Source organism: Periplaneta americana, chromosome 5 (assembly GCF_040183065.1).
Source record: "Periplaneta americana isolate PAMFEO1 chromosome 5, P.americana_PAMFEO1_priV1, whole genome shotgun sequence".
Lineage (NCBI taxonomy): Eukaryota > Metazoa > Arthropoda > Insecta > Blattodea > Blattidae > Periplaneta > Periplaneta americana.
The window spans coordinates 183489352-183506212 of NC_091121.1; the positions used below are offsets into that span (position 1 = coordinate 183489352).

Below are 16861 nucleotides of genomic sequence, written 5' to 3' on the forward strand. Positions count from 1 at the left end.
CTGTGAACTCGAGTGACTGAGATAGAAGAACTGTGAACTGAGAACTGATAGTTCTGATTTGTAAATAGTGCTTTGTAAATATTAGTTAAGATTAACAGTTCATTGTTGTTCGTACTAGTCCAAGTAAATTGTCATTGTCGTCAGTGGAGTGCTATAACGAATACTGTGTTGAGTGAAAATTCCAATTGTTGCCGAGAGCGTTTAAGGCGAATTGTAGAAAGGAATTATTGTTGTGAGGAATAAATTACATTGTTGTTACTAATAAAATTCACAATATTAATACCAGTATTACTAATTAATTATTAATTCACAAGCTTAGGTACTTGCATTTTCATCAGTTTACTTTACTGCAAACCGAAATTATTGTTGTCAACTTAACAGTTAGAAAATAACTACCAGTTGTATTTGTCAATACCTGATTCCAAACGATGTGGCCAACATAACAGTTAGAAAATAACTACCAATTGTAGTATTTGTCAGTATCCGAAATTCGAAACGAATTTGGTAAAAGAAAATTCAACCTGAGAGCTAGAAAATCACTATAATCCACTAGCATATGTAGCAACAGGGGAAAAATGGTTAGGTTTCACCCTTAGGGTATTAAGTAAGCTGATCCGGACTGTATAGTAAATAGCCAATAGCTTTAATTTCTCATTCGATAGAAGATTTTTTTTACCTAAAAGATCTGTCAGGTTTAAACCCACATTTCCTGGAGAAACTACAGAGTCACTACACCACCGACATTAACTCGCATTATGAACTTTCCTTCCAGGAATAGGATTTAGAAAACTGCAGGAATCAAAATGAATAAATTATTAGGACACAACAACTCCTCTTCAGGACACTTATGGTATTATTAATCCTGATTTAACAGAACATAATATCGAATCATTCTTACAATCACACTCCACAAGAGTATTTTTCATGAGCTTCAAAATGGTAGAATTACACAATTAATAAAAATGAGCCTGTTAACTCCATAAAAGTCTTGAATTCTCAAATTCAAAATGCTAATTCACTAAACTCTGCAGGTACCATATGTGGCTCCCATTACGCCATTTGTATTAGAAATCTTATACACTGAATGTCATTCATTCATTTGGTCAAATAAAATACCATACACTTCCTTCATTAGCTGTTTGATAGGAAAAAACAAGCAACTTTAAATTTTGTGATCACGAAATTGTAATATCAAGAAATATACAATTTTTCATTATATATGTTATATTTTTACTTATGACTTAACAATACGTAAGTCTCACATTCTGCTCTGAAAAACACATACGTGCACACACACACATACACACTTTCATACATTATTATTCCTCATTCACATTGTAGCAGGATGTACATTGCTTTAGGTTTCTCTCTTATTATAACAAAGTTTTCTCTTTTGTTTTTATTTATTTTGCAATCATTTTATTTAAAAAGTTCCTCGAAAATATTTCACATTGCCTTCTTGCCTCCACACTATTTCCTCTAGTCAGCGGAACAAGCGGGCGAAGTCCCTCAAAGCATGCGTCACAGCTTTTGATCCCTCCGCTCTGTAACAAAATGAATCTCATCGTTATTGTATCAAATACAGGAATTTCTATCGTCACTTACTTCATACAAATTCCCCACAGGAAACTCATGGAGTTAGGAATATGATGTTTCAGGTGGTGAGATAAAAAAATACATTTTCATTTTTATATCTACATTGTGAAATGATATAGGACATCAATACAGACATAGAAGACAAGCAAAACAGATTGAGGTATTTCTGTATGACCAGTGGCGGTGCGTCAATAAGAGCACAAGAGCACGCGAACACCTTGTTTCCATTAATGCATGACTAGTTTATTGACGAAGTGGGAATATATAATATCAGAATCGAGTATTTTAAACTTCCCGCATCTTGCATAAACTTCTTATGTAAACTTGGCAACATCTGTTCACATACAAGCCGTGCTCTTTTCAAGAAGGTTACAGGTATTTCACGCATGCGCGGGAGAAAATTGTCTTTCGCTGGCTGCTTGACTCGTCAAGAGCACAAAGCATTAAGTGAACAGTGAATCTATCCTATAGCTCTCAGGTGCATCGATGCTATCGTTCACGTGCTGTATCTCGAGGAAGAAATTAAATAGTCTGTATTTTAGCCTGTAGGTGTCAGCATGTCACTGTCACAACGTTTACTTTATGTGGATGTGTGTACAGTGCTGCTACGAGAGTGTAGTTTGTGAATTACTATACTTCAGTGTCAGCATAATAGCATAGTTTGACTTTCAAACACGTGCTGGCTGAATGTGATGGTGGTATGAATTTAAGTGTCTGTGTGGTAGTGTGTAATATTTAAGAATAATATTTACTGGCATGTATTTATAGTAATCAATCTATGCGAATGGGATCACAGTACTGGTATAGGCTATAGTGTATCAGTGTGTTGTGAACCAAAATACATTGAATACACGCTTTTGTAAATAACGGCACTGTGGTATGTATTAATTTTTAACAAATGTAAACAATGAACTCTGTTCAAGCAATTTGGAACACTAAAGAACTGGGTAAACTGGCTTACCAGGAAAAATTGGAAATAAAAAGACTGATTATTATCATTATTATTATTATTATTATTATTATTATTATTATTATTATTATTATTATATGTTCTTTTGAATTTATATATGGTTTTTTTCGATAGTGAAACACTGGAATCATGACATTTTATATTAGGCTAAACATATGATTTCAAATTCTCTTCGATTTTGGAACACAAAATTGTGAACACATAAATAATATTTTATCACGAGCCGCCACTGTGTACGACAATTAAATAAAAATTAAAAATGAGTTTGTAGGCAAATGCATGTAAAAATATATCGAGAATCACGTAAAAGTAGTTCCCAAAAGACTAATTTGGCCGTCTCTTTACTGTTGCCAACTAATACTAGATATCACCAAAAGAGAAAATCACACAACGCCATGTGCCATGTACTATAATAATAGTAGTAGTAGTAATAATAATAATAATAATAATAATAATAATAATAATAATAATAATATAGTATTATCAATAACGATGTCTTGCTCATTTACCACATTTCATCTTTATGTTGGGGAGGTGTTTTCTAAAAGGTTCAATAATTTGTGAAAGAATATATTTTTTCTTCTGGACCTCTCGCACATTATGTTAGTAGTTAGTAGATTAGTGTATGATCTAATATTAAAATGTATTTTGTCTGACAACATGAAATTCATTGCTTTGATTAAACAGTTTACTATTCACGAGACCTAACCTAAAAATGTATTTTGTTTGATCACGTGAAATGATTAGTATAAATTCCGGAAACAGCCATTTCGTCTCAACAATGAACAAATGTTGTTACGAAACAATCTTACCGCATGTGATGTACTAAAACAAGAGTTTCTGAGTTTCTCTTTCTATCAGTATGAATTTTAAATATTTGAGTTTCATAAAATGTAAGTTGCATGTGTTCAAAACTGAAAAGGCAATTTGTGGGAGCCCTGTATTTATTCAAATTATAGAGTCTATTCAAAGATAATGAAATGACAATACAACATTAATGAACGTATTATAGAAGGAGAATAGCAGGAAAGCCTATTAGTAGCCACTTTGTCTATTAACTCTCAAGATACATGCATTAGATTGAAACTTAGCTTTTTTGTTGTAGATTTATTAATTTGTCCTACAGAATAATATCTGTAATATTGACAATTAATATTTGAGGAGAAAAATTCGCTCCGGTGCCAGGGATCGAACCCGGGTCCTTGGTTCTACGTACCAAGCGCTCTGACCACTGAGCTACGCCGAATTCAATCCACAGCACCGGACTGAACCTTCCTCCTTCAATGTTTCCCTTTGTGGCCTGACTCCAAGTTAGGCATATATGTTGACGTGTATCCAATGTCAACTGCCATTATATTAGGAGCGCACTCAGCTGAGTGACTTGTTTGGCCAGGAGTCCGCAGTTAAGTGCACAGTAATCTGTACAAATATATGCACTGCAGCTATGAGAATATTATAGATTTATTAATTTGCCCTCCCCGACGCCAGAGCGAATTTTTCTCCTCAAATATTAATTAGCTTTTTTGGTTAAAAGTTATTTGTTCATTGACTGAGCTATTGCTATGAAATGGTAGCAGAATTCGTGAAATAAGAGGGTGACCAAATTAATTTGCGATACAAAACATTACAGCTGTTAACACAACCATAATTTCTTACTGAATTAATTACAACGAGTCTTAACCAAGCAAAAAGATCAATGGGTTATGAAAGAAAATGAACATAATATGACGAATAGCTGAAAAGTTTTGTACAACAACTTAAAACGTTTTGATTTTATTGAGGTGTTGCAACAAAACACAGAAAACTCAATGCTTGCAACATAACATTCTGTTATAATCACCTGATATTCTACCCACCTTGTTAGTGAACGATGGAAGTCAAGCAGTTGTTTTTGTGTTGCAGTGACACTACCACCCGAGTTTTGAGTAGGTAAAGCTTTGACAGCAAGTTCTAACCACTGGCACACGGCCTGCAACAGAACAATAATGTTTAAATCTAAGTACTTTCTTATAATTGCTGATGATCACAAATACTGCCCACAGTCATCATACAGCGTACAGGCAGTCTATTTATTTTTCATTTCTCAATATGTGATCTGTATAAAAAGCATTTTGATGCTGCAAAACTCTATTCCAAAATTTTTTAATACAGTCTTCAGCATCTCTGGTACAGAAAATACTTTATGCTCGACCATGCCGAAATGTAGTAATTATACATCTGGTAGCAGCCCTTTAATGGACCTCATTAAAGTTCAGGTGTTTCACCAATCAGAAAACACCATTGCAGCAATATGAAAGCGCAAGTATCGATTATTCTCGGATATGCAATCGAAAGACAATTAGCGAAACGTCACGGAGGTTGGAAATCCAATACTGTCGCAGAAGTTTATATTCTGTTACTATAATAATTAGCGTTAATTGTAAATAATATTCAAATAAATTCAATTTGTCATCTCGTTTTTCAATGTCTAAATCAATTTCAAGGTTATATCAAGATTAATGTTTATTTTACTCTCTAGATTATATCAAGGTCAATGACATTTGTTTCTCGGAAAAAATCAATACTTTCGCGTCTGCGCACATCTCACAACGTCAGTTCCGCTCCTCAGTCAGATAAGAATAACATGAATACTTATGAATAATTTCAAGTTAGAAATATGGTCGAGCATAAAAAGTCGTATGAAACTTGCCTATAATGATAATTAAGAAGCTCGTATGAAAATTATGAAACTCGCTTGTGCTCGTTTCATAAACATACTCGCGTCTTAATTACTACCATTATAGGCTCGTTGCATAATGTACTATTTTGGCATATCATCAGTCCATCTGCCTACAACATTTTCTAAAAGCTACTGGATAGATTTTGACCACATTTAAGATTTGTGAGTCAATTCATCTGAGAAGTTTGCACATGAAATGTGATCATCTTCACTCCAATAATAATATAAGATTATTCAACGATCTCATACCAAAATTCAATAAAACTACAGCAGAACTCCTTTTTTAACGAATCTCTGAGGGATTACTTTTTTTTTCTTAAATAGGAACTTTCCTTAAAACGAGATTCACATAAAATGGAAGGAGAGCTAAAATAACTAGTATTAACATGTGGGTTATATACCAAACATTATAATTATTTAATTCGGCCTTATTTACTTATTTGTGGCTTTTAAGGATCCCGGACGTTCATTGCCGCCCTCACACAAACCCAACATCATTCCTATCCTGAGCAAGATTAATCCAGTCTCTACCATCATATCCCACCTTCCTCAAATCCATTTTAATATTATCTTCCCATCTACGTCTTGGTCTCCCCAAAGGTCTTACTCCCTCCGGCCTCCCAACTAACACTCTATATGCATTTCTGGATTCACCCATACGTGCTACATGCCCTGCCCATCTCAAACGTCTGGATTTAATGTTCCTAATTATGTCAGAAGAAGAATACAATGCGTGCAGTTCTGTGTTGTGTAACTTTCTCCATTCTCCTGTAACTTCATCCCTCTCAGCTAAAAAAAAAACCTAAGCACCTTATTCTCAAACATCCTTAATCTCTGTTTCTTTCTCAAAGTGAGAGTCCAAGTTTCACATGCATACAGAAGAACCGGTAATATAACTGTTTTATAAATTCTAACTTTCAGATTTTTTGACAGCAGACTTGATGATAAAAGCTTCTCAACCGAATAATAACACGCATTTCTCATATTTATTCTGCGTTTAATTTCCTCCCGAGTGTCATTTATATTTGTTACTGTTGTTCCAAAATATTTGAATTTTTCCACCTCTTCAAAGGATAAATCTCCAATTTTTATATTTCCATTTCGTACAATATTCTGGTCACGAGACATAATCATATACTTTGTTTTTTCAGGACATACTTCCAAACATGTCTCTTTATTTCTTTCAAGTAAAATTCCCGTGTTTTCCCTAATCGTTTGTGGATTTTTTCCTAACATATTCACGTCATCCACATAGACAAACCCTCTGTATTATCCTGGACTTTCCTAATGGCATATTCTACAGCGAAGTTAAAAAGTAAAGGTGATAGTGCATCTCCTTGCTTTAGCCCTCAGTGAATTGGAAAAGCATCTAACAGAATCTGGCCTATACGGACTCTGCTGTACGTTTCACTGAGACAATTTTAATTAATCGAACTAGTTTCTTGGGAATACCAAATTCAATAAGAATATCATATAAAACTTCTCTCTTGACCGAGTCATATGCCTTTTTGAAATCTATGAATAACTGATGCACTGTGCCCTTATACTTCCCTTTTTTCTCCATTATCTGTCGAATACAAAAAAATCTGACCAATAGTCGATCTATTATGCCTAAAACCACACTGATGATGCGTAATAATTTCATCTACATATGGAGTTTATCTTCTCAAATTTAATTAGGCCTACCATTATTATTTATAGTACATTTCATTATAATATTTTCTAACTCTTCAAATGGTTACGTACTAATCTTTTACAGTTTGGTTGAACCCTAACCACACTTAAACTCGGCTTTGAAAATTCCTTCTTTCTTTTTATTATTCCCCATAATAAAGTAGTGGGCAAACCATGCCTTTTTTGCCATATGCGAGTGTTATTTGAGGATTAACCTCGACATCCCTTATTATTTTCACTTTCTGTACAATAGTTAATTTCTTCCATTTAGTCGTCATTATAATGATGTATAAAGACCATAAACTAACAAAAACAAGCTGAACTAAAGGGAGGGGCTACTCATCAATTAGCACTGGTCAGCTTGATGAGTTAATGACTGAATTTGGTATAATTTTCCTCTATCCAATACCTAATTCCCTCTTTACCCTTTCCTATCCAGTCCTCTGACTGAACTCTTACTTTCTTCGACCCCGACGGCATTAGAGCATTCGAGGCCTAGGGGTTCATTTCCCTTTCCTTCCTCCTCTTTCTACTTTTCTGCTCCTAGTGCTGACCTACTATGGCACTAAAATCGTCCTCCAGTGGCTTAAGGAGGGAAAGCTGGTGATTAACAAGATCTCCCAGCTAGGTCCAATGGACCCGTCGACCAACAGCAGGTGTGGTCCTCCAGACATTCTGGCGGTTGTGTGTGGATGAAGTAGCCACCAAAACGTTAAAATATGGTGTTCACTTAAATCGGCTACAACTTGCCATTTTCAAATACTGAAGTGCAAGAGGTCAAATGACTTTATTGTCAAACGCCTGGCATTAGAAAACAACAACAACAACATAAACTAACAAAAAAAAAATGGAAACAAGATTCACACAACTCGTGAAAACAAAGCAAGCAAAGCAAGACCATAAAGAATGATAGTGCCGCATTACTATCAATTGAGATGTACTAATGAATATGCTGCTACTATTGATTATTGAAAGCTGATTCGATATTTCGGTCTTCATTATCACAAAATCCACTTGAAAAGTATTGCTTAAAAGTAGGATTTTCGTTAAACCGGTTTTCTTAAAAGCAGGAATTAATTACGTTATTCATATGGTAATTTGGCTGGAACTTAACAGATTATTCCTTAAAAACAGGAATGTTAAAACGGGGTTTTACTGTATTTTCTCAAAATTGCTATAATTATTTTCTTCAACATTTCATCCTCCTGCTTTCTTCTCTCCTTCTTCATATGTGTGTCTAATTATTATTAATGAATTACATGACAGAGAAACCTACAGAGCCGTGAATCTCACACCACATGTGATGTATGGCTAGAGAAGTTTCACAATGTTTCTACTTTTAGACACCAGAGGGTTCTATCACAGGCAGTGAGCTCTATATTAAACTGGAGGCACAACTCAATGTTTTAAAAGCGTGACGCAAATGCTGAGCGCCTGAGAGTATTGCTATCTCTTTCTAACATAATAATGTTGTCCTTGTCTCTCTTGCAGTGAATGCTATCGTACACAATAACGGTATTTTATTGCTTACTGCGCATGTGCAACATGAACCTCATGAAAGACTCATTGAAACACATTAGTTAGAAAGAGAGAGCAACACCATCACCAACATGACGTCTACAGCAGGGGCGGCTCTACAATAAGAACTGCAGAGCTGCAGAACCGCCATTTAAATGGACCTGAAAAAATTAAAAATGTAAAACGTGCTTTTATGTAATCTAGTTCATTGTTTCATTTATTTTTCCATTTCATTCTCCTTCGATTCGAGATTTTACTGTCTGTAGAAGCCTTGAAGTGCTCGAGAATTTTAGCTGTAGTGTACTTTTCAGATCTGTGATTGGCAATTCCTGAAGCTCAACGTAGGGTAGTTGGCAGCAGAAAACTGGTTTTCTTCACCTTCCCATAAGACTGCATTAGAGCTGCAACCGAAGCAGCTCTCTCCGAATATACAAAAGAACCGTCAACATTATAATATTAATGTTATAATATTATATTATGTATAATTGTATTGTGGTTAAATGGTTAAATGGCAAGTTGTAGCCGATTTAAGTGAACACCATATTTTAACGTTTTGGTGGCTACTTCATTCACACACAACCCCCAGAATGTCTGGAGGACCACACCTGCTGTTGGTCGACGGGTCCATTGAACCTAGCTGGGAGATCTTGTTGATCACCAGCTTTCCCTCCTTGAGCCACTGGAGGACGATTTTAGTGCCATAGCAGGTCAGCACTAGGAACAGAAAAGTAGAAAGAGGAGGAAGGAAAGGGAAATGAACCCCTAGGCCTCGAATGCTCTAAAGCCGTCGGGGTCGAAGAAAGTAAGAGTTCAGTCAGAGGACTGGATAGGAAAGGGTAAAGAGGGAATTAGGTATTGGTTAAAGGAAAATTACACCAAATTCAGTCATTAACTCATCAAGCTGACCAGTGCTAATAGATGAGTAGCCCCTCCCTTTAGTTCAGCTTGTAAAATTATGCTTACTAACAGCTGCACCACGGGAAGGTAGGGATGGGACATTGGGTATTTGTCCAGGTTGGTTCCTTAAAGCCTTCAATGGGAAGGATTAATGGCTCTCCTCCCTGTATCCGACAGATACCCTTTTGCAGCACTGCTACTTACAGACCTGTTACTAAATCTACGCATTACTCTGTGAAAAGATTTATTAAATCTATATACTTAGACTTCAACAAACAAAATTTGATAACACAATCTCAAGGGAAAAAATGGAACTCTCTGCATCATAATCCACAGTTAATTCCCGATTTACCACGAAAATCGTCTGTAGCTGCATTTAGATTGGCAACTGGCCATGATTGTTTGGCCAAACACCTGCATAGAATTGGAATATATCAGTCCCCTAACTGCCCATTGTGCAACTCAAACCAAGAAATGGATTCGGAACACCTCAAAATCTGTGCTTCAGTGGCTGGTCATGATAATATCTTTGAAAAATATTGGAGTGCAAGAGGTCAAATGACTTTATTGTCAAACGCCTGGCATTAGAAAACAACAACAACAAAATAATTGTATTGTGTATCTAATTGTATTGTGTGTTGCATAATTGTATTATGTATTGTAATTTTATTGTGTATTGTTTATATTGTGTATACCACGTGAATATGTTAGGAGAAAATACACAAACGATTAGGGAAAACACGGAAATTTTACTTGAAGCAAGTAGAGCGATCGGTTTGGAAGTAAATCCCGAAAAGACAAAGTATATGATTATGTCTCGTGACCAGAATATTGTACGAAATGGAAATATAAAAATTGGAGATTTATCCTTCGAAGAGGTGGAAAAATTCAAATATCTTGGAGCAACAGTAACAAATATAAATGACACTCGGGAGGAAATTAAACGCAGAATAAATATGGGAAATGCGTGTTATTATTCGATTGAGAAGCTATTATCATCCAGTCTGCTGTCCAAAAATCTGAAAGTTAGAATTTATAAAACAGTTATATTACCGGTTGTTCTGTATGGTTGTGAAACTTGGACTCTCACTCTGAGAGAGGAACATAGGTTCAGGGTGTTTGAGAATAAGGTGCTAAGGAAAATATTTGGGGCTAAGCGGGATGAAGTTACAGGAGAATGGAGAAAGTTACACAACACAGAACTGCACGCATTGTATTCTTCACCTGACATAATTAGGAACATAAAATCGAGACATTCGAGATGGGCAGGGCATGTAGCACGTATGGGCGAATCCAGAAATGCATATAGAGTGTTAGTTGGGAGACCGGAGGGAAAAAGACCTTTAGGGAGGCCGAGACGTAGATGGGAGGATAATATTAAAATGGATTTGAGGGAGGTGGGGTATGACGATAGAGACTGGATTAATCTTGCACAGGATAGGGACCGCTGGCAGGCTTATGTGAGGGCGGCAATGAACCTTCGGGTTCCTTAAAAGCCATTTGTAAGTAATTATACCACTGCCACCGGGTGTTTGCACACTTGCAGTGTAAATAAATACATACAACACCTTCATCTCTTTATGACCTGCTTAGTCCAGTTAGTTCTTCTTTCAAAGAACATTAAACTTACCGTTCCATGTGCAGGACAGGCAATATAATACAAAGATATGGCACAGACCTAAGCCTAACAAAGCTCTGTACAATAAATGTACTTGTCTTGGTTCTAGACTATTTGTGTTCTAATTGGCTATGTGTCCCGTTCCTGACATTCTACATTATATGGGAAGTTTTGAAATTACAGTATTTGTATGAATCCTTGTGAAGTTGAGTGAATTTTTAAAACTGTTTTCATCCATCTTCCCACCCATTCATTTTAGAGATTACTGATTACTCACCGCTCTATCATAGAGCATCAATTCCATGATGACGTCAGCCACATCGGATAACATGTAGGAATGCAGACAAAATACACAAGCGTGAATCAGGTTGTTCACCAGTGCTTGGCCATTATCTCTTACAATTCCTTTCACCAATGTATTTCTGACTTCAAAATCATCCTGATTCTGAAAAGTATAACATAATAAAAATAATAATTATTGAGAATGGTCCAAAACATATCTGTACTAGTGTGACTTAAAACAGAATGTCACATTGTGTAGATTCTGGGTTTTTGAACTGTGTGTTGAAATTTAGTATCTTCAATGATTTGGAACTAGTCTACATACATCAGGATTAATCAAGCACAACATATACAAAAGAAAGGAGACTCTACCAGGTAACGATGGAACCTGTAACCAATCCCGAAATGCCAAATGTATTAAATATCAACACAGTTGAAAAATCCAAATTCTCTTCATAATCTAATCACCATGAAAATCTAAAGTCTCATAGACTGCAACATTTCTTTCATATTACCTGCCTGTATCAAATTTTACATTGCCTGCACTATAATAATTTGTGCAAGACTTCAATAATTCATTTCAAATATTTATTTCATCAGAGATGACGAGATAACTTATAACATATGGCATAAATCATGAAATAAATACTAAAAAATATATTTCAATTCACAGCAATCTACTGACTTTGCAATGAATAAACTAAACAGGATAGAAAAATGTTTTATGTTCAGCTGACTAATAATTTAATAATAATTTATTTATTTAATCTGGCAGAGCTAGGGCCAGCAGGCCTTCTTTTCCGCCCAGCCAGACTCTAATTGAATACAATAGGCTTACAGTAATTATTCATCATCATCATCATCATCCTTCACGAATTAGGCCTCTGTAGACCTGTTTCGGCCCCATCTAGCAGTCTTCTTAAAGGTCTTCCTGGTCGACGATGTCCTCTAGGTTTATATTGCATCATAATTTTTGGGATTCTTGAATTTTCCATTCTTCTTACATGATCTAGCCAATTGAATTTGTATCTGCTGATTTTTTCTTCTACTGACTCTACTTCTAATTGTTCTAAAATTTCTTCATTCCTTTTTCAGTCTAAAAGAGTATATCCTGCTGTCCTCCTCAAAAATTTCATTTCCATTGCTTTGATTCTGTTCATGTCTTTTTTCTTTAATGACCAAATCTCGCTTCTGTATAAAAGGGTGGGTAATGCTAGTGTATTATATATTTTTATTCTTGTAGATTTTTGTACTAATTTAGCTTTTAATGCATTGTTTATTATTCCTAGAATTTGTGTAAATTTGGTAATTTTCTTGTTCACATCTTTTTAATTTTGATAAGATATTTCACAACCCAGATAATTGAAATTTTGCACTTGTTCGAGGCATTGGTTATTGTGTATTATCTTACTTCTGACTGGGTCTTGTCCTAAAAATGCCATTACTTTTGATTTTTGTGCTGAAATTTCCATCCCAAAATCTTTTAATATTTTATTTAATGTATACAATCCTCTTTGAAAATTATCCTCTGAATTGGAAATTATGACTTGATCATCGGCATAGAGTAAGGTATTTAATGTTAGAGCACTGGTTATTTTGATTCCTGATGTGTAGATTTGGTTCCATTTTAAAATAATTTCATTTATATAAATATTAAATAAAGTTGGTGATAGTGGACAACCTTGTCGAACTCCATTATTAACTAATTTTCTTTCGGATATACAGTTATTTATTTTGACACTTATTTTGCTGTCTGTGTAGATTTCTATTATATTTTGCAATAGCAAATTTGGAATATTTTTTTTCTTGTAATATGTCGAATAAAAGGTCTCTTCGGACTTTATCAAAAGCTTTCACAAAATCAATAAAAGCTATATGGGTTTCTAAATTAAATTCTCTTCTTTTTTCTAACAATAGTTTCATACTAAATAATGGATCTACACATGATCTTCCTTTTCTAAAGCCATTTTGACACTCCAGAAGGAAAGTTTAAGTAATTATTACGGTACATTAATATCTAGCTGTACCATAACATGAAAGTGAGTAAAAATAGTGAATAATAAAAGTAAAAGTAAATAAAGAAAGTTTGATAAATGGTATTAGTGAAACTATAATAAATAGTGATAAGAAATAATAATAATAATAATAATAATAATAATAATAATAATAATAATAATAATAATAATACTAATAATAATAATAATAATAATAATAATAATAATAATAATAATAATAATAATAATATTTATTTATTATTAATATTTGTGTGCTGAACAACAGCCAGAGGTCAATTATAGTTCAGAACAATACACAAACAGAAGATACAAAGGTGCAAAAATAAATAAATAATATCTTAAATCAAGAAAAACATACATAAATAAAATTGAGAACAAGAACAGTAAATACTAATAATCAAAACGAAACTATACCTTAAAAGGATCTAAATTGTGCCCATTCAAATTGGCATATTTTATGCAGCTACAGACTGGAGAAACTGATTTTGAATTTCTGTTATAAAATTTTTTTTGAAATCTTAAACCTTTTGTAGGAATACGAAGGCTGATATTGTTTATGATAGACTCACAATCAATACCACCCTCAATCACTTTGCACAAAAATTGATAATCAAGATTTTGAAGTCTAGAATAAAGGCTACAACAGTTAAAATATTACAGGTAATCTCATAATTGAAGTCAGAGGAATTGGGTATAAATCGAAAAGCACATAAGGATATAAATTTTCTTTGAATATTTTTCAATTTAACCGAATCAGTTGAAGTAATGGAATTCCAGGCTACAGATGCATACTCAAGTTTAGATCGAACCAAAGTAAAGTATAGAATTAATAGAGACTCTGGAGTAGAAAAAGAATAAGTTATAGACCTTATTAAACCAAGCATTCTTATTGAATGATTATAAATATATTGAACATGATCGTGAAAGTAATTTAGAATCGATTAATGCATCAAGATCTTTAATAGAATTTTCCTTAATAATACAGACGTTATTAAGAGAATAATTAAATTTTATGGAAGTAGTTTTTCGTGAGTACGAAATGACAAAAATTTTTGTTTTATTAATTTTAATTCCATTACCATCAGACCAACGTTCAATAGAGTTAATATAATTTTGAAGAGTTTGGCAATCGGCAGAACTATTTATTGAGCGAAAGATTTTGAGATCGTCAGCAAATAATAGGTAGTTTGAACTTATTCTTTTACATATGTCATCTATAAATAATAAAAATAATAGAGGGCCCAATGTAGATCCTTGGGGAACTCCACATAAACAATTAAATGGGTCTAAGAGAGAATCTCCTAGACAAACACAACATTGTCTATATAATAACAATAACAATAATAATAATAATAATCATAATCATAATAATCATATAATTTAAATATTTCTTGTAATATACATAACCATTACAAATTGAGAAAATTCATACAATTATTATTGTTAAAAAGAATTATTTGAAAAATCCTTCCTTAGTCTATTCTTAAATTGGTTTGATGTCTGACAGTCCCTGACATTACTCGGTAGGAAATTCCAAAGTCGAGAAACAGCCACAGTGAAAGAAGATGAATATGAGGATGTTCGGTGGGAGGGAATGGACTACAGTTCTCCCTCAAGACAATTTTATATGTAACACTACAGATTTTTCCTATTATAAAGTAGTTTCGGATAAACTCCAAAACACAGACTGCACCCTTTCCTTCTTACTTCAAAATTCCAACCTTGTGCACACAAAATAAATTATTGGCACTGAAACGTGCCTTTTCGTAAATATAATGATGCGCATTCGACAAACGCAGACAAATCTGCTCTTTTTAGTATTTTAAGACATAATTTGGTAGGTGCAGTCCGTGTTCTAAAATTTTTCCATAGTTTCAAAGTACATGTGCTGTTTGACTAAGTATGTACTGTACATACCTCGTTATTTCTGCCGGAGTGAATAAGGTCATAAAAGAATTTCATAACCGACGCATTCGCGTCTCTGTGATCCAGTGTACTCGCTAGTAATGCGCACTGGATTATGGAATTGAGAGCTGGACATTGAAGAAATGGAACTGGTGCCCTTTGTAGAAACCTGCAATGAAACAAGAATTTCCTCAATATTGTACCACAATTCTCGCGCCTTATACTAAACTCACAATTCTAGATTCTACATTTAACACATATTTTAAGAAGAGAAGTTATTTAGACAGACTGAAATGGTACTTCGTGTTTAATCTAGACCTCACTACATCTGCAGTACAGCAACAAAACAAATAGAAAAGACCCATTAATTTTACAACCATGGCAGTACAAACCATTCTTAATCAGTCTCAATGAGGTCATTATCTCATTAGCAAAGAGGAGAGGTAGTGAGAAGGAAGGGGTAGAGATGTGAGGAGAGAGAGAGAGAGAGTATGTGTAAGTGTCTGCATCCATGTGTGTGTGAGAGAGAGAGAGGGGGGGGAAGGGGAAGGAAAATAGATAAGGGAAGAGAGGGGAGAGGCAAAGGGAAAGGGAAATGAAAGGGGGAGAAAGAGGAAAGAGACTGCAGAAATGTGCTTCTTAACATCAGTGATAGGACACAACACACTGGACCAAAGAGGAAATGAAGACATTCAAGACTTACGAAAAAAGCTACAAAAAGTATATCAAGAAATCACCTTAATCCTTGTACAGTCTTAGAAAAAAGTTTTGTTGTATAGATACTTTATAAGTCACAGAAAGGAGGCAGTGCGCATGATTAGACTATAACGAAACAAAACTAATTTTATTACCTCAACTAGTCCTTTTCTCATGAACCAGGTCACTCATCCTCTGATCTTATGCACTGCCCCCTTTCTGGGACTTATAAAGATCTGAGCGACAAAACTTTTTTCTAAGACTACATGGTAGTAGTGGTAGTGGCAGTGGCGGTTGATGTGAGAAGAAAGGTAAGTGAAGCGAGACGACAGGTACGAAGGAATAGAAGAGTTCAAGATTTCGAAGAGAAAGAGACGTGAATGTAAATTTCTTTTCTTATCTAGTTCAAGCGAACCTACTGCTTCAATATAGGGATGGGGTAATATGATCATATTTATGAACATTGCTTACAAAACGACACACAAATGAGCACGTAAGACTAGTGTTAATAATAACAATAAAGTGTCTTGTTTTATTGTCGCTGTATTCATTGTTACAAAATTATCATCTGTTTATACAACTACTGTATTCCGTTTAAAGTACCACAATTTTGTCAAGGGGGGGGGGGTTATTATTAAAATTGTTTACAATTTACATCGGTATTTTAAATTTTGTGTATTATTATTATTATGTTACGGTATATTTCTTAATATTATACTATGTTCTAATAGAACATATTCATGAATGTTATGTAAAAGTGTTTTTCAGAGTTAAAGATAACAAAAAGTCGGGATAAATTTATTTTTAAACATTGAACCTTAACACATTCATACCACACGTTTCTTCAGTTCCATTTTGAAATTCTATTTAATATATTTTACGTTAAACTACATCAATTAGACTAACTGGCAGTAACTATTTGTGAATAAACAAATGTTTCTAGGAGAACTATAATTGTTTACATTAGCTAT

The 16861-nt window shown here is 34.2% G+C and overlaps 1 protein-coding gene across 1 annotated transcript in view; it reads right to left on the bottom strand.

Moving 5' to 3' along the window:
• Positions 1–830: 830 nt before the first annotated feature.
• Positions 831–16861, bottom strand: part of Tnpo-SR (transportin 3) — an 81641-nt gene continuing 65610 nt past the window's right edge. The window contains exons 15-18 of the mRNA XM_069826852.1: positions 15207–15363; positions 11270–11437; positions 4423–4535; positions 831–1544 (exon numbers count right to left, since the gene is read on the bottom strand). Coding sequence (XP_069682953.1) covers positions 1484–1544; positions 4423–4535; positions 11270–11437; positions 15207–15363 — 499 coding nt within the window. The 3' untranslated portion in view covers positions 831–1483. The remainder of the gene's footprint in view (positions 1545–4422; positions 4536–11269; positions 11438–15206; positions 15364–16861) is intronic.